Source organism: Tachysurus vachellii, chromosome 24, assembly GCF_030014155.1.
Source record: "Tachysurus vachellii isolate PV-2020 chromosome 24, HZAU_Pvac_v1, whole genome shotgun sequence".
NCBI lineage: Eukaryota > Metazoa > Chordata > Actinopteri > Siluriformes > Bagridae > Tachysurus > Tachysurus vachellii.
Genome location: NC_083483.1, coordinates 4,940,880 through 4,966,917, shown reverse-complemented (window position 1 = coordinate 4,966,917; position 26,038 = coordinate 4,940,880). Strand labels below are relative to the sequence as shown.

The following is a 26,038-nucleotide window of genomic DNA, read 5'->3' as shown; positions in this document are numbered from 1 at the left end:
TTCGGCCCTTCTACATTATCTCAATGTTTGCTCAAGCTCTAGCCAAAATTCTCTAGGTGAGGGTTTCTCTAGTAACAAAGTATATTTAGTAACCAATAAACCCAAGCTGTTGATATTATGGCTTTAAAAGTTTTTGGATTGTTCTGAGGGCTGCTGGCAGTGTAACCATGACAACCAATTAACAAGCCTAGTCAGGTCAGTGAGGAGAAGAGTGATGAGAGATCAGACCCAACACATCTGAGAGCTTTTCTTCTCTTTGTCTTTTACCCTGATAATCTTTTAAAACCCTTTATTTTAAATGTCAGAAACAAATGTGACTGTAACAAGGAATAAATAACACACTAAGCTTCTACACTCATGTTAGTGAAAATTCACAAACTGTCTTCAGTTCTAAAGATTTCAATTTCAAAGCATCATGACACATTTTCCTACATCACTCAGACAGAACTACTAACTACTAACTAGTTAATTAGTAACTTAATTAATATACAAAAAATTACTAAACATAATAAACAATACTCCATCCAGGGTGTATCCTGCCTTGATGCCCGATGACACCTGAACGCCCCGTGACCCGAGGTAGTTCGGAAAAGCGGTAGAAAATGAATGAATGAATGAATAAACAATAAGAAATAAACAATAATAATGAATCATAAAGAAGAAGGAGGAAGAAATATTTTAATAGATAATATAGAACAATAATTAATATGCTTTATACAGGAAGTATTTAACTTCTTTTTTTAAGTTAGAATAAAAAATATTTATATTCATTAAAATATTGTCTGTAACATATCTGATAAAATGTCTGTTAGAATATAGCAATCAAGAAAAAATTATTCTAATCAGTTCTAGTTTTTAATGGAAAATCTTGCAGAAAGTGAACAGATACGACAAATTACAAAATAAATATACAAACTAAAAACAAACTTTTAAAAACAAATTTTACACATATTACATCCTTGAATAAATGATTATAGATAAAGCTTACCTATACCCATACACACTCCTCTTCATTTCAGTCTTCCTCACACACTCTCTCTCCCTCGCTCTGTCTCACTCTCTAATTCTCTCTGACTCTCTCTCTCTCTCTCTCTCTCTCTCTCTCTCACTCTGTCTCACTCTCTCACACTCTGGCTCACTCTCTCTCACACTCTGTCTCACTCTCTCTCGTGCTGTCTCACTCGCTCACACTCTGGCTCACTCTCTCTCTCACTCTGTCTCTCTCTCTCACTCTCACTCTCACTCTGTCTCTCTCTCACTCTCTCTCACTCTCTCTCACTCTCTCCCTCTGTCTCACTCTCTCTCATTCTGTCTCACTCTCTCTCTCTCTCACTCTGTCTCACTCTCTCACTCTGCCTCACTCAAACCTGTACATGTTCATGATCTCTCTGTACATGCTTTATATCTCTGACCGTGAACAGATACACTGACAATTTTTTTCTCTGTTTATAATCTAGACTGGGTTTGGCTCTCCCAGTGCTCCAGACACACTCTTCTGATCTGTTCAGTAAATTTGTTGACTCTGATTAGACTTTGGTGAGCAGTGCTGGTTTGAGACTGTTGTTTTTTTGTGTTAGTGAGTCTCAGGACAAGCTGACAGGAGGAAATGGTTTTAGTAGTTTGGGCTCTTAGTTCATTTAAGAAGCTTCCAAAAATATTTTTTGGAGTTCTAATGAATTCTGCATGAATGGACTGTATGAGATGTTTCTCGCATCTAATGTAGTCGTGTATACTGAATGTACCAATTAACCATAAATGAATAGTTATATAGAACAAAAGGGTCAATAACACTGTAAAGTGTTTTTTAGGGTTTTCTCTGAAACTCCACACCTGATTCTAAAGTCTATTTTGTGCTCTCTTAGTGTTTTTGAAATAAATGAAATTGTGGCCCTTTATCAACATATATACTTTACAACAAAGTGAAACTCTTTTCTTCACACATCCCAACTGAGGAGGTTGGGGCTGGAGTGCAGCGGCGACTCTGACACAGTGTAGGGAGGGTTAAGGGCCTTCCCTAATCAGCCAACAGTGATAACCTGGCAGGGCTGAGACTTGAACCATAACCTTCCACGTAACAACACAGAGCCTTAACCACTTCAGTCCTGTTCTTCTGTTCACTTTCCATTCGCTCCCTGATCAAATCCACCTGAGTCACTGATTCAGCTCCAGATAGTAAAGTAACAAATGCTTTAAGGCAGTGTTATCTGGAGTGAACTGGTATCTTTCTCACTGGTCTTTTTTTGGAAGATCATTTTGGTTTTGTCCAGATTATCAAGTTTGATTGTTGGTACTGCTCCAGTAGGTCCAGGTGCTGCTTTATACCACAGTAAGAGACAGCAGCACCAGGTTGTCTGTGTAGATCAAAAATTTATCCTCAAATCTCTGAGCTGCAGATTATTCTAGTAACACTGCTCACACATTTATATAATCATTGATCAGAGTTGGCTGCGGCTCTGTCGCACCTCATGCCCTTGAGTGAAGCACTTTGTTTTATACTGCATTCTTTTGTTCAGATTGATAGAGCTCTTTACTCCTTTCACCACTTTTTAAAACTTTATAAAATATAAATGTGTTGATTGATTAGTGTGCAGGGTGTAAATGTGAGCAGTTCTACAGTTTTTCAGAATCTGGGGCTTTAAATGATACAGCAGAAAACCTTCCCCAGAGTACTGCTCACACAGAAGGCCTGGCAGATGTTGGGGTCTATTTTAACCTTAGACTACTGTATATGGCCCCCAGTTCCAGAGGTCAGGAAAATGACTGGCTTGGAGATCCAGGTTTCTGAGTTTTAACAAGATCCTCTCCAGATTAACTGTGCTGTATTGGAACATTTCTGTCCTGAACTGATTTTATTGAATTTATTAATAGATAAATTTCCCTTAATATCTGATAGTAGTACTATTTTTTTACACACTCATTCTCTCAAACTCTGTCACACACTCTCAATCTCTTTCTTTACTTTCTCACTCTCTCTCTCTCTCTCTCTCTCTCTCTCTCTCTCTCTCTCTCTCTCTCTCTCTCTCTCTCTCTCTCACACACACACACACACACACACACACACTCACACTCACAAACTCCACTCTTACTCTCTCTTCACTCTCACACATATATCTCTGTCCATTTTCACCCATCATCAGTCTTATATTAACTTTTTGACAAAATCCAAATAGGCGAATTCAGTTTCTCGTTCTGCAGGACATGTGCAGGTGAACTCCTCTCTCTGGTAGGCAGAGTTCAGGTATCGCCAAATTCCTTTCATTTCGGCTGGAATCTCAAAATTTCTATACTTCTTCGCAACAATCTGAGCCAAAAAATAATAAAAATACCATCACTGTGTGACCTCATAAGTTTACAAAAACATCTTAAAGTAGGCATCAGCTAGTCTGTTTGAAGCTATCAGTCAACACTCAGGGTTAAATTAAATGACCTAAATGAAGGCTCTCATATAAATGGGTTGACATTCAATTCAATTCAATTTATTTGTATAGCTTGTATATTATATGTTCAGATACATATTGTAAAGAGCAAATATGACACAATACCCTGATGATGTGTAGTTTGGGAAGCAGGTTGCAGTCAGCAAGAGTTAAGTCTGGTCCATCTAGGAAATTGCGTGTTGATGGTCCTGGGTCATCACGGCTGTTGGCATCAATCTCCTCTGACAGTGGAGACTGCAGATAGTCATCCAATTTCTTCAGGGATTTCAACAGAGCTTTCTCCAAGCCTAAAGAATGCACATAATAATAATAATAATAATAATAATAATAATAATAATAATAATAATAATAATAATAATAATAATAATAATAATAATAATCACTGCTATAAACACATCCATAAAGACCATATGATAAAAATACATGAATTATTTACCATCATTTGCACATTTATGAGAGTTCTTGATGTATGCAGAAAACTTGGCAAATACATCTATTCCTGCACAGTTTGACTCTGGGTGTTTAACAGCCAACTTTGGATACCTTTAGAAGCATCGATATACAGTGAGTAACAACCAGCAAACAGGAACATCAATTTACTCTAAACATTGTGGTTGAACAGATTTAATAACGGTCCTGTACCGTGGTGGTGTAAGCTTTTCCTCAAGAAATTCCTCAATCTTGTTAACATCCACCAGCACTTCACCATTAAAGGTAATAAAAGGTGGGTTAGTTCCTGGTGCAAGGTTTTGCAAATCAGCTGGTTTTCTATAAGATTACAAGAATAACAAGATCATGATACAGCTCTTATTAAAGAATTTTATTACCCAGCATTAAATCTGCTGGTATTCTCAATGTTCAATGCAACCAATGAGAAATGAATTAAAATGAGTTGCTACTTCTTGAGGTCCACAGTTGTGACATTAAAGATGACTCCCTTTAGCCAAAGGATCATGAAGAGTCTCTGAGAGAATGGACAGTTGCCGATGCTTTCTCCATCAATTCCTGCCTGCAAAACAATAGTACAATACAGTACAGTCTCTGTGAGAAAGAAGGGAAATGATAGATAGATAGATAGATAGATAGATAGATAGATAGATAGATAGATAGATAGATAGATAGATAGATAGATAGATAGATAGATAGATAGAATAAAGAAAGAAAAAAGAAAGTAATGCTGAGATTTAGGATAACAATGTAGATATATACCATATGGCTAAAAGTATGTGGACTCCCTGACTATCACACACACACACACACACACACACACACACACACACACACACACACACACACACACACACTTTGTGTATAGGGGCACTGTCATGTAACAGTTTTGGGCCTCTTAGTTCTATTGAAGGGAAACTTTTCAGTATATAAAGATCTCAAACACAATCAGGTTCTTCCACCCTTGTGTCAATAATTTGAGAAAGAACCACATAGGGGTTTGTTCCACAAACCTTTGGTCATAAAGTTTAGATTCAGTAGCTTCTCTCTCTCTCTCTCTCTCTCTCTCTCTCTCTCTCTCTCTCTCACACACACACACACACACACACACACACACACACACACACAAGCACACATTTTATACACAGGTAAACTCTAAAATGTTTTGTAGCAGCAAGTAAAAAACAGTAATATGACCAAAGAGCTTAATCATTGGTCATAATAATAATTGTATGCATTGTGTCTATCACTTGAAGTAAGTGAATTAAAATTTGTCTGGATATTATGAACTATACAAAATTTAATTTTAAGGTATTTTTTCTTACCTTCACAAACAGCTCAATATTGGGGAATCCAAACTTTTTGGCTGCTATATCAAACCAAGCCATTTTATAGATAGTCAAAAGTTTGGAAAAGTGGCAGAGAAAACAGCTCCTTTCTCACTTCTAACCTTTACATTGTAGATCAGAATTTTTAGATTAACTCCTAAATATTGCCACTATGAAGTTTAGATAATAATCCCAAAATATACCTTATTATTATTTAGAAATCTATTGAAATGACTGAATATTCTCAAAGGCTAATGTTCTGGAAGAGTCCAGGGTGGAATAAATGCCAGTATGAGACTGCTAAAGTCCTTGATAAAACACTTGTTCTTTGTTGTAGAACACAGCATCAATAAATGGTCTGTTTATGAGAGCCAGTCTTTTTTCCAGAACTCATTTTTTTCCAGTTGCCTTTGTGTAGCGCTTTGTTCTGAAATTGACAGGCACACAAAATCCATGTGTCAAACGGATAAATGAATTTCAAACATGTATTTTCTAAAATGTTCCTTAGTTTTTCATGTAAGAAATATGAAGCCTATCTGCTGTATCCAGAGCAACAATTCAATTTCACTCCAAAAGCAACACGTGTAAACAAATTATCTTGGAAATGTTCATATATTCTGTATCTGCAGATTTTCTTTTCTTCTGGTGGTGCTGAAGGAACTGGTCACGTAGTGGTTAAGGCACTGGACTACTGCTCAGAAGGTTGTGATTTTGAATCCCAGGTCCACCAAGCATTCACTGCTGGGCAAAAGAACAAGGCCCTTAACCTTCTGTTGTAAAAAAAATGAGATTAAATATAAGTTGCTCTGGATAAGGGTGTCTGCCAAATACATGTAAAACACCTTTACAGCTGTTGTACTGTAACCCAACAATACTTGATTTTAAAAAAAAAAAACTTACCAGAGAAAACCACTGAAAACCTGTGTATTTTTATTACACCAAAAATACCTTGTAGGGGTTTAAATTCACAGTGAATCTGTATCACAGTATTATAGTACTGTACTCTGTGGATTCACTGAGGATTTAAAACCCCTACAACTTATTTTTGTATACATTATATTATATATATATATATATTTGTAGACATTTTACAGCATTACCAGACAAAAACAAATCTGCAGATTCTTTTTGTATATTAAATGTGCCTTCCATTTAAAACTACACCCAGAGTGTCATTTAGCTACCTTAACACAGAGGTCTGTATAAATCCCACATCATGCTATTAGTATATGAATACTTTAAAAATTGAGATTATATTTTTCTTTTGTTGTGCAGGTTATACTTCAGTCATATGTGCATGGTAAACATGTCTGCTTAACTGTGTAAGGTGTTTTATTAGCATTTGCTTACATCATAAAGAGTGTCATAGTGTAGAACAAACTCTCATACAGTCCTGCTCACCATTATTGGCACCCATGAAGTTTATGTACATATTGTGGAATATCTACTAAAGGAAATTTTTCAAGTGAAACAACATATTACTACAGATAGCTTGTGTTTGATACAATACAGCAAATGATATAGAACATTTAAAAAGATAAACATTATGAGGAAAACACAGAAAAACATAATGCTTGCCGTGTCAATGGTACTGGCACCCTTTGCTGCAAATCAGTATGGAAACCCAATTTGGCTCACCCGTTGCAAATCACAAATGAGGTTCACTTGTGATGCATTGCCTCCAGAAGTCTTCGAAGGTTGGTGCGAATGGTGGATAAAACAGCACGTCAAACATCTAAAGACCTGAAGACCAACCTGGAGCAGTGTGGTGTAATTGTTTCAACAAGTACCATACACTGCACACTAAACAAAGCGGGGCTTTATGGGCGGAGGCCAAGGAGACCCAATTGCTGAAGAAAAGACATAAAAAGGAACGACTGATCTTCGTGAAAGAGAACCTGGACAAACCTCAAGCCTTCTGGGACAATGTTTTATGGACAGATGACATTTACATTTACAGCATTTGGCAGACGCCCTTATCCAGAGCGACATACATAAGTGCTTAAATCTCTAACATTGAATACATTAATGCTGGCTCACTAAGTTACATACTTAAGATACCATGAGTTTAAAGACTTTGATCAAAGTTACAGTGAAAGTGTTTTAATGCAAAAGATAAGGAAAGAAGTGCTAGTTGAAGTGTTTCCTGAATAAGTAGGTCTTCAACCGCCGCTTGAAAATAGCCAGTGACTCTGTCCGGGCTGTCCGGACCTCAAGGGGAAGTTCGTTCCACCGCCTTGGTGCCAGAACAGAGAAGAAGTATACTTGTAGTATACTTGCCTCTTACCCTGAGAGATGGTGGAACCAGTCGAGCAGTGCTGGTAGATCGGAGGGTGCGGGGTGCTGTGCGAGGAGTGATGAGGGCTTTGAGGTAAGAGGGAGCTGGTCCATTTTTGGCTTTGTAGGCCAGCATCAGTGTTTTGAATCTGATGTGTGCAGCTACTGGAAGCCAGTGGAGGGATCGCAGCAGCGGGGTGGTGTGTGAGAACTTAGGCAGGCTGAAAACAAGCCGGGCAGCTGCATTTTGGATCATTTGCAGAGGACGGATTGCGTTCATAGGTAGACCTGCCAGTAGTGTGTTGCAGTAATCCAGTCTAGCAATGACAAGATGAAACAATGGACAATGATGGAGCTTTTTGTAATGCACACAAACAGTATGTTTACAGACGGCGCAATGAAGCCTTTAAGGAAAAGAACACCATACCAACAGTCAAGCATGGTGGAGGATCCATAATGCTGTTGGGCTGCTTTGCTGCATCTGGTACTGGAGGCCTTGACCGTATAACAGGCATCATGAAATCAGAAGATTATCAAGCAATTCTAGAGCGAAATGTCTTGCCCAGTGTAAGGAAACTTGGTTTGAGGCGAAGATCATGGGTCCTCCAGCAAGATAAAGACCCAAAGCATACCTCCAAAAGCATGCAGGAATGGTTGAAAGGGAAAAAATTGACTTTTTTAAAATGGCCAGCAATGAGTCCTGATCTCAATCTAATTGAAAATCTTTGGGGGGAGCTGAAATCTGCCATTGGAGAAAGGAACCCTGCAAATGTTCAAAAGCTTGAGCATATTGCAAAGTAAGTGTGGGAGAAAATTCCACCCGAGAAGTGCAAGAAGCATATAGATGGATATAAGAAACGTTTGGAGGCTGTCATTGCTGCCAAAGGGTGTGCAACCAAATATTAAGGAGGGGTGCCAATATTAGTGCACATGCTGGTTTTCTGTTTTTTCCTTTGGAATTAGAATATCTATGTTGAAATAACAATAATCTTTGTTGAATTACTTTGGACCTCCAATTAAAAGATCCTGCTGATATAAATTTGGTACATTTCCATTTATTTCTGAAGACATTCACTCAGTTATGCAAAACATGAAGGGGTGCCAATAATGGTGAGCAGGACTGTAACTCTCTTATCAAAAGGGTGCAGCAGCTGCTGAAGTCTTATTGTAGATATGATGATCTGTACACCAATCTAGATGTTTAAGGCCAATTACAGCCCATGGTTATTCTACATTGCTTTCAGGCTTTGCTACAGAATGTGCTACAGGATATTTTGTGTAATATGAAGTGAAACACTCATTGCCATTTTTGCCTTTTAAGCACAAAAAGAAACATATAAAAGAAATCAAAAGCAAAATTGTAAACAATTAGAAAGTTAATCGAAAGTCAGCCTATTTGTGCAGCTAAATTCTTTCTGCTCATTATTCTGACAACAAAGTACAAACCGAGGGCACTTGAACTCCATATCTTTATGATTATTCACAATCATCTGGTGTCTGGTGAAGCCAAATAAGGATGAGGTTCCCTTTTGAGTCCGGTTCCTTCTTCCTTAGATCATCTCAGGGACTTTTTCCTCACCTCTGTTGCTTCAGGCTTTCTTATTAGGGATAAATATAAATTCAAATTTCAAACGTTGTAATTTGTATAATTTGTATAATTTTGTATGATGTTGCAGACCGGTCCAGTAACTGTGGTGTCATCTGCACATTTGACAAAGATGTTTAGTTCCTTGTGGTGACACAGTAATAATTGTACAGTGAGTAGAGGTTAATGTAAAGTAGAGCTTAATGTAGCATAGTGATAAAGAGGACTGTGGTGACCCCATGGGCACTAGTGGATACTTATAAGCACAGTTATACAGTATTTTAACATTAAAAGGGTTAGCAGGCAGAGCAACACAGTCACATTGTCACTGGTGCAGCAGATATCTGGTAACAAAAGGCTGTAAGGACCTGTAGGACATTCACCTTTAGCAGGTTATTGAGCAGGAAAAAGCCTGTGAGACAGAATCCACCTCAGAACATAAATGTTACAACAAAATGTGCAAATGGATACCTAGAGAATTTCTCATATATATTACCTGCTGGCTTCACCAGAGGGACACCTGTGATGGCCAAACAAATTTCAGTGGGGACATGTGGTACTGTATCACAGGTCCTGTGTAGACAGGTTTCTACCGTTGTTGTCGAATTTAGTGTAACATGCTAATTGCTAACACTCAGGTTAAGGAGAAAAATATAAGATGGTCAAAATTTGTATAACATACTAATATATTTTTAAATTTTTTATAATTTTTGTAATTTTTTTATTTACTTACTGACTTGGTAGGTTACCTTTATATAGAGAAAGATCTCCCAGTCTGTAGGATGAGGACTGTGAAGCTTCACCTCAATCTGATTGTCTAAATACCCCTCTTCCTGCATCAAAACCGGGGGTATCTGCTCCAGGTGAACCACCTAGTTAGGTGGTACAGAAAGAGGGAGGTCGTTTAAATTTCTTGACCTTTGAACTCGGTTATTTCTAAATGATCTACACTCTAGTCATCTAGCTCCAATTAAAAAAATAAAAAGTTTAGGGTTAGGGTTAGGGACTAACAATCACACATGCACTTTAAAGAACAGCACTAAAGAACAGTAAGTACTGTCACTTTACATCCTCCCTCATTCCCTGTCTTCTGGCTACTGTGAGAGTCTCCAGCAGTTTCAGCTCCCTATTATCTCCATCCTGTGCAGCTTTTGGGACTCCTTCAAAATCAAAACTTACACACTGCACTTTACTTCTTCCTCTTTAGTTTAGATCTTTCTCATTCAGGTTATCCATAATGAACTAATAGTTTTCTATGTCCAGATATTCTTTTGTTAACATCTTGCACCTCTTCATCATCCATTTGTTATGCTTGTTTACTATTTCCTGTAGACTTGTTTGCATTAAACCAATATCTGGCTGCTCAAAGGTGGTCTTAACTCTTTTTTTTTTTTTTACTGCTATTTCTTTGCCAACAGTAGGCTTTTGTTTTGTGTCTGGAAAACTTTGCCTTTCAAATATATTGTCATTCTGAAAGAACTTGTGAATTGCTTTCTAAGGTACTTGGCACTGATTAGTCATCTCTCATGAAACTGGTTCATTTCTAATGAAAAGTATTCTAATGAAAATTATTTCTTCATGTAAATCTTCTTTCATTATCTTTTACAGTGCAAGACAACAGGCTCATCAAGCATATTATTTGCAGGAAAACTCTGTTGCTTTCTCTGTGTCCTCAGTTCCAAATCATTCTACTGTAACAAGTGTTCAAAGTCAGATATACCTGCACATTAGCCTATTAAAGCCTAAATTAATGTTGTCCACTGTAGCATCATTACTGAACACAAAATTGAGTGTTTTGCTTTTTGCTTGACATGGACTGTCCATAATTCTTACCTTAGAAGATACCACCACTTCCTGCTCAGCTGTTTTCTCTACACACTCTTCCTCCTCATAATGTTCCTTTGGCATATCATTCATCTTTATTGAAAATCTTGCTTCTTTTTCTATAGGTCCTGCCATTTCCATCTCAGGTTGATGCTCTAGAGCAGAAAACCCTGATTGTACTTTTTGTTCCATGGTAGTTACAGAAAACAATTCAACATTGCTTTCTGTTATGTTTTGAGTTTGTAGTGCGGTGTGAGGTTGGTGTTCACTTTCCCCAGGTGGCTCCACCTCAGCCTGTAAATCAGACAATCTTAAGCCCACCTGTTCCAGTTCCTTTTCTCTCTCTTTATCAAGATCCTTGTTTGTAATGTCCATTACTTTAGGTTCTGCATCGCTAGCATGATCCACAAACTTTGTGTCCCATTCGCCCGGTATTACATGCATGATTGGGGACAGTTTTGCTTTCTGCTGTAAACCAGGTTGAGAAAATTGTTTGCCAAATGTTTGCTTTCCTGTTGTTCTCTCCCAAACTTTCATGCCAGTGTCCTCATCCATTTCATTTGCTAGTTCAATCACATCTCCATCTTCTTCCCCAATCTCCAGATGGTCCAATTCAGTGTGGATCATTGTGACATAATGATTCTCAGAGGAATGATCCATGCCAGTTTGGAACTGAGGAATAACACAAAAAGAACAATTTGACAATCAATAATAGGGCATTAACTCCTCTTTTCACAGTTACTATTGTGATTGTCTTTCTAATCTATACATAGGTAACATGCATTGCTCAGACTCCTTGCTTTATCCCCACCCTTTCTCTCCAGAGGATTATGGTGAATTTTTAATCCCCATTTCCCACGTGACTTGGCTATTATCCTAAATCTGCTGCACAGGGATCCTGGCTGACCTGGATATCTGAACAGCACAGTACAGCTTACATATTACAGACTTGGGAAACTGTTATGCATCATCTTTGTAACTGCAAATCCCAGAAATTTATCAAACATTGTCAAATCACATCTAAGTGTGACCTAAGAGTCACCAGAACAAGTCACCAGAATCATAGCACCTTTGTATAGATTATACAAGTTTCTGGAGCTAAACCCCATCAGGTAATCCATTTGATTGAGATCTGGTGACTGTGAAGGCCATGGCATTTGATTTACCTCATTTTCACACCATTCAGCATTTTGTTGCTATATGGAAGGGGAACAGTGTCATCTTGGAAGACACCACGTGCATCAGGATGTAAATGTTTCAATATAGAATGGTGAAAATTAAGAATATTTTTATTTATTTACAGTGACTCTTCATTCAAATGGGAGAATCCACTAAAATTCTGACCAAACCAGACAAAATATCTCCCAAAGCATGAGAACCACCAGATTTCCTTTAATTTCTCACACATCTGTAATGTAAGATAAATGCACACAGATAAATGCACACAGATTACACTCCAAGGTACACATCGAATTATTTGAAGGCTCATTCCTAAAAAGGCTTACATATCATAAGGTAATACGTTTAGATCTCTAAATGAATAAACTCGATTCAATCGTTAGTATGGGAGCAGCAGCAGGACATCAAGGATGGCCACTAACAAAGGGTCTATGTGACTGTGGTTAACATTTAAAGTGACCATTTGGTTGATAACAATTGTAACAATACCAATCCAAGGTGTACATGACCATGATTAACATTTATAGACATCCAGCTAGACAACAAAGTGTATCCCAGCCATTTGGGAGACACTCAGTTCTTACGCTCAATACACATTCAAAGCGGAACCTCTTTTAAACTACAAAAAGGGAAAACGGTATAAAATGCTTGAACAGGATTTGTCCTGTGTTCTTACTGACTCCAATGAATTCAAAGTACTTCATGTATTTTGTCTCTGGCATAAACTTATTGTTCTTCATTAAGATCTTCACCATCATCGTTTTATTTTCACACATTTTTTTTATTTCTTACAGTAATTACATCACATTCATTCATACATCACACTATCATTACTTTTAGAAAAAGTAATACCAAATACCAAATTCTTATCCCTTACTGTTTGCAATCACAGAATTTGATAAATTTTTATCAAATTTTTTTTCTTTTATTATTTGATAAAAGGCATTGACAGAAAACGTCATGTTGTATAATTCATTCATTCATTCAAGTTTATTTGTATTATATAACGCTTTTTACAATTTACATTGTCTCAAAGCAGCTTTACAGAACATGAACATAGAGCAGAAGGTAAACATAAGGAGAAATATAAAGAATTAATATAATAAATTCAAGATATATATAGTTCACAGTGTGTATGTATGTATGTATGTATGTATGTATATGTATTTATCCCCAATGAGCAAGTCTGAGGTGACTCACGCAGCAGTGGCAAGGAAAAACTCCCTTAAATTGGTAAGGAAGAAACCTTGAGAGGAACCAAACTCAAAGGGGAGCCCATCCTCATATGGGTGACACTAGAGGGTGTGATTTAGAGGTCTTCACGGGTCCACTTAGATCCAAAAACCCGAGGTTCGACCCGAGACCTGAGCGGGTTTGGGTCTAAAAGTTTCATGTGTGCCTCACGTGTGCCGGGATAGTGGCATCGGGCCTCGGGTAATTTAAAATGAATGTGTTTTTACCGAATGGACCCGAGAAGACCCGAGCTACTTTATCTCGTGTGTGTGCATCGACTCGAGTCCTTTACCATCCTCTTCTCTGTTTGTTTAGACCGCTTGCGACATGTGGCTGCCGATGTGTGACTGGCGGTAAGCTAATTTTTGTTGAAACAGACCTGTCAATCAATTTTGAATCCACGCTGTAGCGGTTACTTTAGTGTAGAGTTATGCAACATTCGGGTCCAGCCGGGTTAAAAAAAAATCCCAACGGGACGGGTCGGACTCGGGTCTAATTTTTTCGAGTTTGTCTCGGGTCGGGTCTTTCCTGAAGAAAAAAAAAATTATGCACGTCCTGTTCGGGTAAAAAGTGATTCGGGTCACTTCGGGTCGGGTACATTTTTTTATACCCGAGAAGACCTCTAGTGTGATTACAAATATACAGTCAAACAAATGCTGTATTGGTGTAAGGATCACATGAAGTTCAGATCTCCACTTAGTATCACAGAGTCCAACTGGAGCTGGTAGATCTGTAGATGTCTCAGGATTCTCACAGAGTCGGCCTCATCTCAGTGGAGGTCCAAGGTCTTCATTGCACGGAAGACGATCGGAGCTGGTACAATGTCTGGATGCCTCGGGATGGGTAGAAAGAGAGAAGCAGTGTAGAGGGATTAACATATCTGCTGTTCATAAAAATGTGCATCTAATGTAATAGTGCACAATATTATGGGATGTATTATGTGTACGCCTGACTAAAGAGATGAGTTTTTATTCTACATTTAAACAGGGAAAGTGTGTCTGAGCCCCGAACACTATCAGGAAGACTTTTCCAAAGTTTGGGAGCTAAATAAGAAAATGCTCTACCAGCTTTAGTAGACTTGGATATTCTGGGAACTACCAGAAGTCCTGAGTTTTGTGATCTCAGAGAGCGTGAAGGATTGTAACGTGTTAGATACGTGGGAGCTAAACCTTTAAGAGCCTTGTATGTAAGTATCAGCAGTTTGTAATCAATTCTAAACTTAACAGGTAGCCAGTGTAGAGATGATAAAATTGGGGTTATATGGTCATACTTTCTTGTCCTAGTGAGAACTCTGCCAGCTGCATTTTGGACTAACTGTAGCCTGTTTATTAAAGACGCTGGACAACCACCTACTGTAGTAATGCATTACAATAGTCCAGTCTAGAGGTCATGAAAGCATAATGTTGTTGTTCTTTCAGCTTTCAGATCCCATTTTATTTAGGCTTGGGACTGGTACTGAAATGTAATCCCTCAGTGCATGGGTTAGTTCCCTACCTGGGAATCAAACCCAGGCCATGGTAATGGCAGCATGCATCCTGCTGCTGGACCACCAGGGGACATATGTTGCATAATGTAGATATAAATCTACTACATACTATATACACCATAAATAAGGATCTTCCTGGTTGTAAATTATTGTATGAAAGTGAGTTTGAAAATATTGAAAACATTTTAGAATCTTATAATTTTGAATCCCATGACAGTGAGTTTGTGAGCCGGTGGGTGTGTGCTAGAAACCAGTTGTGGACGATAAGTAATCTAGTGACTATGAATGTGACAAAGAGGGATTGGAATTGGGGTCTAAGTCATGATGTGCTCTGATGAGTCTGTCAGTGGGAATTGAGTTCACGCCAAGAGCAGGACCCAGAACCTTTTATGTTACTTTTTTGATGCATTGTTGAGTTTTAAAAGGCCCAATGTACTTGTGCACACTGTTCTCGTTGTTCGATATTGGTCATTTATATCAGCAGAGTTTGCATACAGGTACCAAGGTAATCAGAGGGGTTTGTAACACACATTGAATTTCTAGGACTACTTGGGAAAAAGTACTTAAAAGTGGTACATCCTGGTTATTCACATTTACAGATGTTCTTATTCAGGGTGACATTCTTTTCATCTCATTTTATACAGCTGAGCATTTATGGGGTTAAAGGCCATGCTCAGGAATACATGGGGTCAGAATTCATGCTTGGCCACCAGTATTTTCCTTGGAAAATTGACAGGTATTCTGGACCACTGGATGCCTATAGCAGGGAATTTGATTTGAAAGTGTTAATTAAGGTAATGACACATAGATCTTGCCCATGAGGAGGAACTGTATTAAGAGATTGTATCTGAGCCATCTTCTGGTCCATGGCCCATGTTTATGTTCTGGAGAAAAAAGATTCAATTCAATTCAATTCAGGTTTATTTGTATAACGCTTTTTACAATGGACAAAGCAGCTTTACAGAACATAAACATAGAACAAAAGATAAATATAAGGAGTAGTATAAAGAATTAATATAATAAAATTCAAGATATATATAGTTCACAGTATGTATGTATGTATGTATGTATGTGTGTATATGTATTTGTCCCCAATGAGCAAGTCTGAGGTGACTCAGGCAGCAGTGGCAAGGAAAAACTCCCTTAGATTGGTAAAGGAAGAAACCTTGAGAGGAACCAGACTAAGGGGAACCATCCTCATATGGGTGACACTAGATGGTGTCTGATGACAAAGATGACAGCAGAATTAATTTATTCTTGGAGTCTTTGAGGTGAGTAAGGAAATGAGTGATAATGAGTTTTTGAACGAGAAAGTAGGACAGAGGACAGTGGACAGAAGACAGAGTGACAGAGAAGGAGAGTGTGAAATGGAGGCTGGTGAAGAAGAGAGCTCAGCATGATTGGTAAGAATTCAATGTTTTGACTGTCATGGGATCTTTAAGGCTCTTGTGGTTGGTAAAAATGTTGAAGCCGACCCCTTTACCTAGTTACACCTTTTTTCAGTGGTAACTTTATAGCAAGGAATTCTGTTACCAATGTCGTAGTCATATTCACCCAGGCTCAGTTTCTTTTAACCCTTGTTTTTTCCTCGGGTCTATCTGACCCGGCTGGAAGGTTTCATGAAAGTTTAATGTGTCATAACTTGGGTTTCCTTCCACATATTTGCCTGAAATTTACCAGGATTGTTCCAAATTATCTAGTTTGCAAGTAAAATTAATATTGTCTATTTTTTGTTGAACTATGTGTTCGGACCAATATATACTTTTAATTTTGGATCCTCCAAGGTCAGTTGGACCTGGCCACATTTAGTGGGGCAATAGGTCACACTTTTTCCCTTTTCAGCGCAATGAACATACATACAGACACAAAAATGCACACATAAAATGTCCACTAACACACGCACCCAAAACACACACTCACACACCACACACACACACACACACACACGCACACACACACATATAGGGCATTGCGTTTCATTAGGCCTCCAGAAAAAAAAGCAACATATTCTAAATATTTCACACTTTTGATATGCATTTGCCTAGCAGAGGGCAAAATATGATCTACCGAAATGATGCTACACACACACGCACACATACACACAAATGTACCAAATGTAAGGCTGATCACACAGAATGGTGATAATTGTATAATACCAGCCTGCAATTGTGCATCAACTTTTGTGCCTCTATAGTGAAAATAATTCAAAATTTCTGTTTTTTTTACTTAAAAATGTGGCATTTTTGTATATAAATAAGGTTTATTATACCAAATATATATATATATATATTTTTGCAAAATATATGTTAATACGTTGGAAACAAGTTAGACTAAAAAGGTGAAAAAAATGGCTATCATATATACTTTACATTTTTTATATGCAGTCAAAACAGACAAGGTCAAGTTGACTCTGTGCTCCTAATTTGCATAGGAATTCAGGTAAGGAAAACAGGAGGGTTAAAATGCCAAAGGATGGAGGCTGAACAGCAAAATTTCGAGATTATATGGCCTCTGCCTGTCTTGGACACCTCAACCTCTACAGTGACTGAACGTTGTGGATGTGGATTTTTGTTTTTGTGTATGTATGTATTTATGTATAAATATAGATTTTTAACTTGCATGGACCTTCAGCATGCTTTGTAATTCCTTGCATACACCCAGACATCTGTTAGAACCAAATATTTAATATTTTGTCTCAAGTGGCATTTGACTTAATCCCAGATCATCTGAGGGCAGTTGTGGGATCAGACCAGCAGGCTAAACTGATCATCTTCTAGCTGCACTGAATGTCAGTTAGGTTTCAAAATATGATCCCAGAGCTGAGGGAAAATGTAGAAGTTTGTTTTCATACTGAATGCACAGCCAGCACCTTTAATGTGAAGCTAAGACTGGTAAATAATAGATCCCTTAAATCTAAAACACTGTGAATTAAAATTTTATTGAACAGGAGTTTAATGTACTTAAAACTTGGGTTAAACCAAATGAGTGCAAAATAGGATGAGGTCAAAGTGAGCAGTTATATACAATAAATATATTTAAATGAATAGAACAGTTAAAGAATATATAACTATTGACAGAAGAGAGTTTATTGCACATCCAGTAGTGGTATATTGTGGTTGTTTTGAGTGTCATCAGCTGGAGATTAGTTCTGTAATGGCTCTTGAGTAGAAACTATTATGGAGTCTGGAGGTAATTGTTTTATTGACTGATAGCATCTTCTGGAGGGCAAAAGAGTGAAGAAGTTGTTGCCAAGGTCAGAAGAGCCACTAATACACCCACTAATATTCATCAGCAATAAACCATTCATTGTGCTGTTACATCAATGTTTCTCCCATGCTAAAAGTTTTTCTTATGTCTTATACCCAACTTTATTCTTCCTACATAGTGGTTTATTTTTCTGTACCACGATGCATGCTTAGTGTCGAGTTAAGAATCAAATACTGATTTTTTTTTTTTTTTGTAAAATGTGTGTTGCATTATATGATTTGGTATTATAAATGCACAGTATAATACAAATTCCAATTTGTAAAATCCAAAGCTTTTTGCATCATTATTCTGATTTAAAGAGCTAGACAATTTAGTTTATGTTATGTTTAAACTCCCTGTGATTGCCGGCTGTGAAAAGTGTGATCCTAGTTTCTTATCTACTGTTAGCACAATACTTATGAATTAGTGATGGCCAGTTCGTGAACGAATCGTTCTTTTGAACCGGTTCTTTTTAGTGAACTGGATGAACCAGTTCACCAAATCGGACTTCGTTTTAAACAGTTCGCGTCTTGAGTCAGCGCTGATCCACAAGTTACTAAAGTTACTCACTTTCGACAGCTCGAGCTGTTGATACTGCGCACGAATCACTGAACCGATACAGCGAATCATAGGTACAGAACTGAGAACTGTTTCTTTCGGACGCGTCCGAGAACCAATGAACTGTTGATACTGCGCATGCACGAATCACTGAACTGATACAGCGAATCATCAGTACAACTGAACTGAGAACTGTTTCTTTCGGACTCGTCCGAGAACCGATGAGCTGTTGTTACTGCGCATGCGTAAATCACTGAACTGATACAGTAACAAATGTAAATGGTTATGATTTAATGTCTTATCAACGTATGAGTGTTTAACTCAGTTGCATTAGTTTTTAAACAACTGCTGGAGCGATATTTCAAAATTATGCTTTTTTTTGTAAGCTTTTCTAAGTTGATGAAGATTAGTTTATTAACTTTATATCTTTAAGACACGTAAAACACTCACGTTTGCACATCAATTCCTGTACTGGGTGTTTTAGTTGCAAAACTTAAGAAACGTAAGAAATGTAAGAAACGTATTCAACTAAAGTTATGATTACAAAGAACTTTTTAAATGTGTTAAATTGATTGTATTAATATCTGCCGGCAGCGGCGGGATGAAGGAATTTACGTCATTACGCCATTGTGAATTACGCCATTACGTCAGGACGTAAAAGAACTGGTGAACTGGATTTTTGAACTGGTTCATTAAAACGAACTGTCCGACAGAACCGGTTCGCGGAGAAGAACCGAACTTCCCATCACTATCACGTATGAATAGAGAGGTGATCCTATTCTCCCCACGTGTTCGAATATGGCGCATGCGCAGAAGTGACTCGTGACTTTTCACAGCGTCATTTTACGTTACACCCCGGAAAGGTAAAATGGCTGCTGAGTGGAGAAACGTCACTAGTGAGACTTCGTGTTGATATTTTGATGATTATCTTACACGGATTGTTTCAGAAAGTTTATATAAGTAATATAAACTAAGGCACCATTTCGGACACAGTTGAATTAGCGTGAATTAAGGCGGATTATTTCCTGATTAGTCACACGCGCATGAGTAAGACATTTTCTGATTGGATCACAGTCTCAGGGGGCGGGGCTTGAGCTATATGTGGTTTAGGGGTCAAAACAGTACCGACTTATAGCAGAAGATGAGGTACGATTGTTCCAGCTGGACTTCTTAGAGATTTGTTTAAGAGCTGAAAACAAAGAGACGAAAATGATAAACTGGCGGGTAAGTGAAATACCCACTTCTTTAAAAGTTGTTCATGTGTTTAATGTAGAGCTTTAAAGCCTGAACCAATAGATCAGTGCGTCTAGAACCTGCGTGTTGTGTTAGTGTCTAAACATATATAGTGTTATACACAGTGTCTAAACATATATAGTGTTATACACAGTGTATAAACATATATAGTGTTATACACAGTGTCTAAACATATATAGTGTTATACACAGTGTATAAACATATATAGTGTTATACACAGTGTCTAAACATATATAGTGTTATACACAGTGTATAAACATATATAGTGTTATACACAGTGTATAAACATATATAGTGTTATACACAGTGTATAAACATATATAGTGTTATACACAGTGTCTAAACATATATAGTGTTATACACAGTGTATAAACATATATAGTGTTATACACAGTGTATAAACATATATATAGTGTTATACACAGTGTATAAACATATATATAGTGTTATACACAGTGTCTAAACATATATAGTGTTATACACAGTGTCTAAACATATATAGTGTTATACACAGTGTATAAACATATATAGTGTTATACACAGTGTCTAAACATATATAGTGTTATACACAGTGTCTAAACATATATATAGTGTTATACACAGTGTCTAAACATATATAGTGTTATACACAGCGTCTAAACATATATATAGTGTTACATCACCGTGTCTAAACATATATATAGTGTTATACACAGTGTATAAACATATATAGTGTTATACACAGTGTATAAACATATATAGTGTTATACACAGTGTATAAACATATATAGTGTTATACACAGTGTCTAAACATATATATAGTGTTATACACAGTGTCTAAACATATATAGTGTTATACACAGTGTCTAAACATATATAGTGTTATACACAGCGTCTAAACATATATATAGTGTTACATCACCGTGTCTAAACATATATATAGTGTTATACACAGTGTCTAAACATATATATAGTGTTATACACAGTGTCTAAACATATATATAGTGTTATACACAGTGTCTAAACATATATAGTGTTATACACAGTGTCTAAACATATATAGTGTTATACACAGTGTCTAAACATATATATAGTGTTATACACAGTGTCTAAACATATATATATAGTCTTATACACAGTGTATAAACATATATAGTGTTATACACAGTGTCTAAACATATATAGTGTTATACACAGTGTCTAAACATATATAGTGTTATACACAGTGTCTAAACATATATAGTGTTATACACAGTGTATAAACATATATAGTGTTATACACAGTGTCTAAACATATATAGTGTTATACACAGTGTCTAAACATATATAGTGTTATACACAGTGTATAAACATATATAGTGTTATACACAGTGTCTAAACATATATAGTGTTTTACACAGTGTATAAACTTATATATAGTGTTATACACAATGTATACACATATATAGTGTTATACACAGTGTATAAACATATATAGTGTTATACACAGTGTCTAAACATATATAGTGTTATACACAGTGTCTAAACATATATAGTGTTATACACAGTGTATAAACATATAGTGTTATACACAGTGTCTAAACATATATAGTGTTATACACAGTGTATAAACTTATATATAGTGTTATACACAATGTATACACATATATAGTGTTATACACAATGTATACACATATATAGTGTTATACACAGTGTATAAACATATATAGTGTTATACACAGTGTATAAACATATATATATATATATATATATATTAGTGTTATACACAGTGTATGCACATATATAGTGTGCATACACAGTGTATAAACATATATATATAGTGTTATACACAGTGTATAAACATATATATATAGTGTTATACACAGTGTATACATATATATAGTGTTATACACAGTGTATACATATATATAGTGTTATACACAGTGTATAAACATATATAGTGTTATACACAGTGTATAAACATATATATAGTGTTATACACAGTGTATAAACATATATATAGTGTTATACACAGTGTATAAACATATATATAGTGTTATACACAGTGTATAAACATATATAGTGTTATACACAGTGTATAAACATATATATAGTGTTATACACAGTGTATAAACTTGTATAGTGTTATACAAAGTGTATAAACAACTTTAATTACTGATTACTGTTTGGAGCTTAAAGTGAGTTGTGTATAATACAATTCCTTATTTACACAATGTCCTGAATATCATGTGTGTTTCATAAACAGACGTAGTGTTGATGTTCTGTAATACTGCTCTACATGTATACAACTTGTCAGTAGTGAAGCAGCTGCCTTCACCCCGCCCCCTCCTTCCTCACGCCCCACCACCCTTCCAGAAAGTCCTCAGCTATTTTGGACATTTCCACAATCTTCCCAGCATAATTGTTTATTTGGTTTTACACCAGACGAGCTTTCATAGTATTCACATACAATTCACATGTTTTATACAATTACAATAATCACAGACAGTAGATTTTTGAAAGTTTGTTTTCCCCCAGAGGCCAGAAAATAGAGTTTCCACCTGTTTTCTTGTCTGTGTTCAGCATTGAATTCCTCTGTCATGTCACTCAACAGTGGTGGTTAATAATAACTATAACTATATTTCTATAAATATGTTTGTTTTTACCCAGCTTACGTCTTGTAGAAATGTAGAAAAATTATATCAAACTGTGAGGTTATCTAAATATATATACAGGTGCTGGTCATATAATTAGGATATCATCAATAAGTTGATTTATTTCACTAATTCCATTAAAAAAGTGAAACTTGTATGTTATATTCATTCATTACACACAGACCACACAGACTGATATATTGCAAATGTTTATTTCTTTTAATTTTGATGATTATAACTGACAACTAAGGAAAATCCCAAATTCAGTATCTCAGAAAATTAGAATATTACTAAAGACCAATACAAAGAAAGGATTTTTAGAAATCTGGGCCAACTGAAAAGTATGAACATGAAAAGTATGAGCATGTACAGCACTCAGTACTTAGTTGGGGCTCCTTTTGCCTGAATTACTGCAGCAATGCGGCGTGGCATGGAGTCGATCTGTCTGTGGCACTGCTCAGGTGTTATGAGAGCCCAGGTTGCTCTGATAGTGGCCTTCAGCTCTTCTGTATTGTTGGGTCTGGCATATCACATCCTTCCTCTTCACAATACCCCATCGATTTTCTATGTGGTTAAGGTCAGGCGAGTTTGCTGGCCAATTAAGAACAGGGATCTCATGGTCCTTAATCCAGGTACTGGTAGCTTTGTCACTGTGTGCAGGTGCCAAATCCTGCTGGAAAATGAAATCTGCATCTCCATAAAGTTGGTCAGCAGAAGGAAGCAGGAAGTGCACAGACAGCGTCTCACCTGGGCTAAAGACAAAAAGAACTGGACTGCTGCTGAGTGGTCCAAAGTTATATTCTCTGATGAAAGTAAATTTTGCATTTCCTTTTGGAAATCAGGGTCCCAGAGCCTGGAGGAAGAGAGGAGAGGCACACAATCCACATAGCTTGAGGTCCAGTGTAAAGTTTCCATAGTCAGTGATGGTTTGGGGTGCCATGTCATCTGCTGGTGTTGGTCCACTGTGTTTTCTGAGGTCCAAGGTCAACGCAGCCATATACCAGGAAGTTTTAGAGCACTTCATGCTTCCTGCTGCTAGCCAACTTTATGGAGATGCAGATTTCATTTTCCAAAAGAACTGTGTCTGTTAGGACTCTGCCCGGACTCTGGCCATGTGCATTTGTTTATGTTCTTCGTCACGTGTCTGACCCACCTTTGTCTGCTCCTCCCGCTTCTACACACCTGTTTCCCATTGTCATTTCCTTTGTCTATTTAACTGTGCTGCGTTGCCTTGTGCAGCGCGGAATCTACTGTTGTCTTGTCCTGTCTCTAGTCCGTGTTATGTTTCGTGTTCTTTTGTTATTAAACCCCGTTTGTTTTGCTATCCTGCGTTTGTGTCCGTCTCTGTCCCGCGTCATGACAGTGTCAAAGCTACCAGTACCTGGTTGTCAGTTATAATCATCAAAATTTAAAGAAATAAGCATTTGAAATATATCAGTCTGTGTGTAATGAATGAATGGAATGGAATTAGTGAAATAAATAAACTTTTTGATGATATTCTAATTATATGATCAGCACCTGTGTGTGTGTATATATATATGTGCATATGTCCATATACAAAATGTAAATACACGTGTATTTTTTTTTTTCAGATAACCTCACAGTATATATATATATGTATATATTCACACTGTTACACAATGAAAGCAAACAGTATCCTGACTAATTTTTATATCAAACTTTGGTAAAATGTATTTATTTGTTTATACTGATTAAAAATAAGTTTGATGTCAGTGCACTGGTTTAAATGAACATATAATTCCTCAGCAGTTTTTAAAACCCTTTTGTTTTAGGCTTTGGACAACATTCCTCTGCTGTTGTACATTCTGGCAGCCAAGACCCTTCTCTTGTGTCTTGCCTTTGCTGGAGCCAAACTGTATCAGCAGAAGAAGGAAGAAGCAGCCCTGAAACAGCAGTTAGAGATGAAGAGAAAACTTGCACAGGAAACACAGGAACTTCTTGACAACAAGAAGGATGACTGAACATCTGGGTATGCTAGAGAAAGCAGGATAAAAAAAATTGAGCAGTGTTTCTGTTTAAACTTAAGAGCTATGAACAAAGATTTGTGCCCGTTTTCAACACATGAGCATGAAGTTTAAACCAGACTTTCCTGGAAGAGTATGCACTGAAGTAAGGGTAAAGTTATCACACTTCATGATTTCTTAAGTGTTAAGGAAATGCTTTTTGGTTTTGCAGCCTGGTGTAGCAATGCATGTAATAAATAATGATTTATATATACTGTATATAATATATCACTCTAGACATGATGCTGCAGTCCAGAGGAAGGCTCTGTAAATGTATCGAAAAGATGTTGAGCAGTTTGGGGATTGATCCATGAAATACAACATGTTGGAAAAGTACAATTAACAAGATTTTTCATCTTTTTTTCGTTTACTCTGAGATCAGTTATTGTCTACATGAAGTGCCAGTGCCGATATCCATCAGTACTGCTAACTGAAATAACATCAGTCGACTGAGGCAACAATAATATATCAATTACTAGAGCTACTGTCATCTAGTGATGGTTAAACAAATTCATGAAGTATTGAAAACTTTCCACACAGCTGTTTTGAAAATGGTTCAATTAATATTTGAGAGGCCAATAAAAACCAAATAGAAATTAATGGCTAATAAGATGTCAAATAATGGAACAGGTGATAGTGTATTACATTTATCAGAGCCATATGCATTTAAAATACTTTGTGTGTTTTTAAAGTTTATTGTACTTACAGACTTACAGTGTATTTCATTACGATTTCCTTTGTTTCCCCAGAGATGTACGGCCTCACCGTCACACAGAAACTGGTGCAATTGTCAAATCTACAGACGAGGCCTCGAGTGGAGATGTTTCATTTGTTTACATGGAGCTAGTCAACGTTGTTGCCACCACTTTATACTACAAACCTATTTATTATGCTGTGAATTACCCTGTTTGTAATATAAAAAATAAAAGCAAATGGATACCTTTGGAGAAGTTTTATATACGTTTTTACATTTACATTATGGTTTTTGGCAGACGCCCTTATCCAGAGAGACATAGAAAACTGCTTTGAAGTCTGTATCAATGAATACATTAACACTGCTTCACTTGGGTATAGACTTCCCATAGGATAGGATCCCATCAAACTGAACTTTAATATCCTCTTTAATATCCTTTGTGTTGTAACAGAAAGCAATAAATACTGCTTCATCCTTGTCTAAAAACTGACATATTAAAAAAGCTTGCTGCTCAGCTAGTGTTAAACTTTTCTCCCTTTAAAGGATACTTGAATCTGCTATGTATAGTGTAGTGTGGATTAGTATAGTGTAGTGTGGATTAGTATAGTGTAGTGTGGATTAGTATAGTGTAGTGTGGATTAGTATAGTGTAGTGTGGATTAGTATAGTGTAGTGTGGATTAGTATAGTGTAGTGTGGATTAGTATAGTGTAGTGTGGATTAGTATAGTGTAGAAACCAGGCCTATCACTGGATTTCTATTATCGTGGATTTTATCGTGGATTTTATATTCAAAAGAGATTTTCAAGCATTAACACAACAAACAGTGCAAGACTGCAGTGGCAGCTTTGATTGTT

General features: G+C 36.8%; 2 protein-coding genes across 3 annotated transcripts; one reads left to right on the top strand and one right to left on the bottom strand.

Annotated features, from left to right (window-relative positions):
• Nucleotides 1-961: 961 nt before the first annotated feature.
• Nucleotides 962-11,644, bottom strand: LOC132839284 (chloride intracellular channel protein 4). Of its 2 annotated transcripts, XM_060860181.1 has the most exons (7): nucleotides 10,908-11,644; nucleotides 9,824-9,946; nucleotides 4,337-4,446; nucleotides 4,080-4,205; nucleotides 3,874-3,980; nucleotides 3,543-3,724; nucleotides 962-3,301 (listed from the first exon to the last, which is right to left on the bottom strand). In XM_060860181.1, the coding sequence occupies exons 1-7, from the start codon at nucleotides 11,556-11,558 to the stop codon at nucleotides 3,140-3,142; spliced, it is 1,461 nt and encodes a 486-aa protein (XP_060716164.1). In that variant the 5' UTR covers nucleotides 11,559-11,644; the 3' UTR covers nucleotides 962-3,139. The 2 variants fall into 2 exon arrangements, with proteins under 2 accessions (XP_060716164.1, XP_060716165.1); XM_060860182.1 differs by lacking the exons at nucleotides 9,824-9,946; nucleotides 10,908-11,644 and adding an exon at nucleotides 5,210-5,768.
• A 7,800-nt stretch (nucleotides 11,645-19,444) lies between these two features.
• On the top strand, nucleotides 19,445-25,440 carry LOC132839830 (small integral membrane protein 11-like). The gene is made up of 3 exons (XM_060861019.1): nucleotides 19,445-19,824; nucleotides 24,260-24,456; nucleotides 25,240-25,440. The coding sequence occupies exons 1-2, from the start codon at nucleotides 19,810-19,812 to the stop codon at nucleotides 24,446-24,448; spliced, it is 204 nt and encodes a 67-aa protein (XP_060717002.1). The 5' UTR covers nucleotides 19,445-19,809; the 3' UTR covers nucleotides 24,449-24,456; nucleotides 25,240-25,440.
• Nucleotides 25,441-26,038: the final 598 nt, after the last annotated feature.

Excerpts from the sequence above, each read along its gene's own strand:
- LOC132839284 (XM_060860181.1), bottom strand. The coding sequence starts at position 11,558 with ATGGATCATTCCTCTGAGAATCATTATGTCACAATGATCCACACTGAA. Across the intron at positions 9,947-10,907 it reads AAGTGGTGGTATCTTCTAAG|GTGGTTCACCTGGAGCAGAT; the intron begins GTAAGAATTATG and ends CCACCTAACTAG. Across the intron at positions 3,302-3,542 it reads CCAAACTACACATCATCAGG|ATTGTTGCGAAGAAGTATAG; the intron begins GTATTGTGTCAT and ends TTTTTGGCTCAG.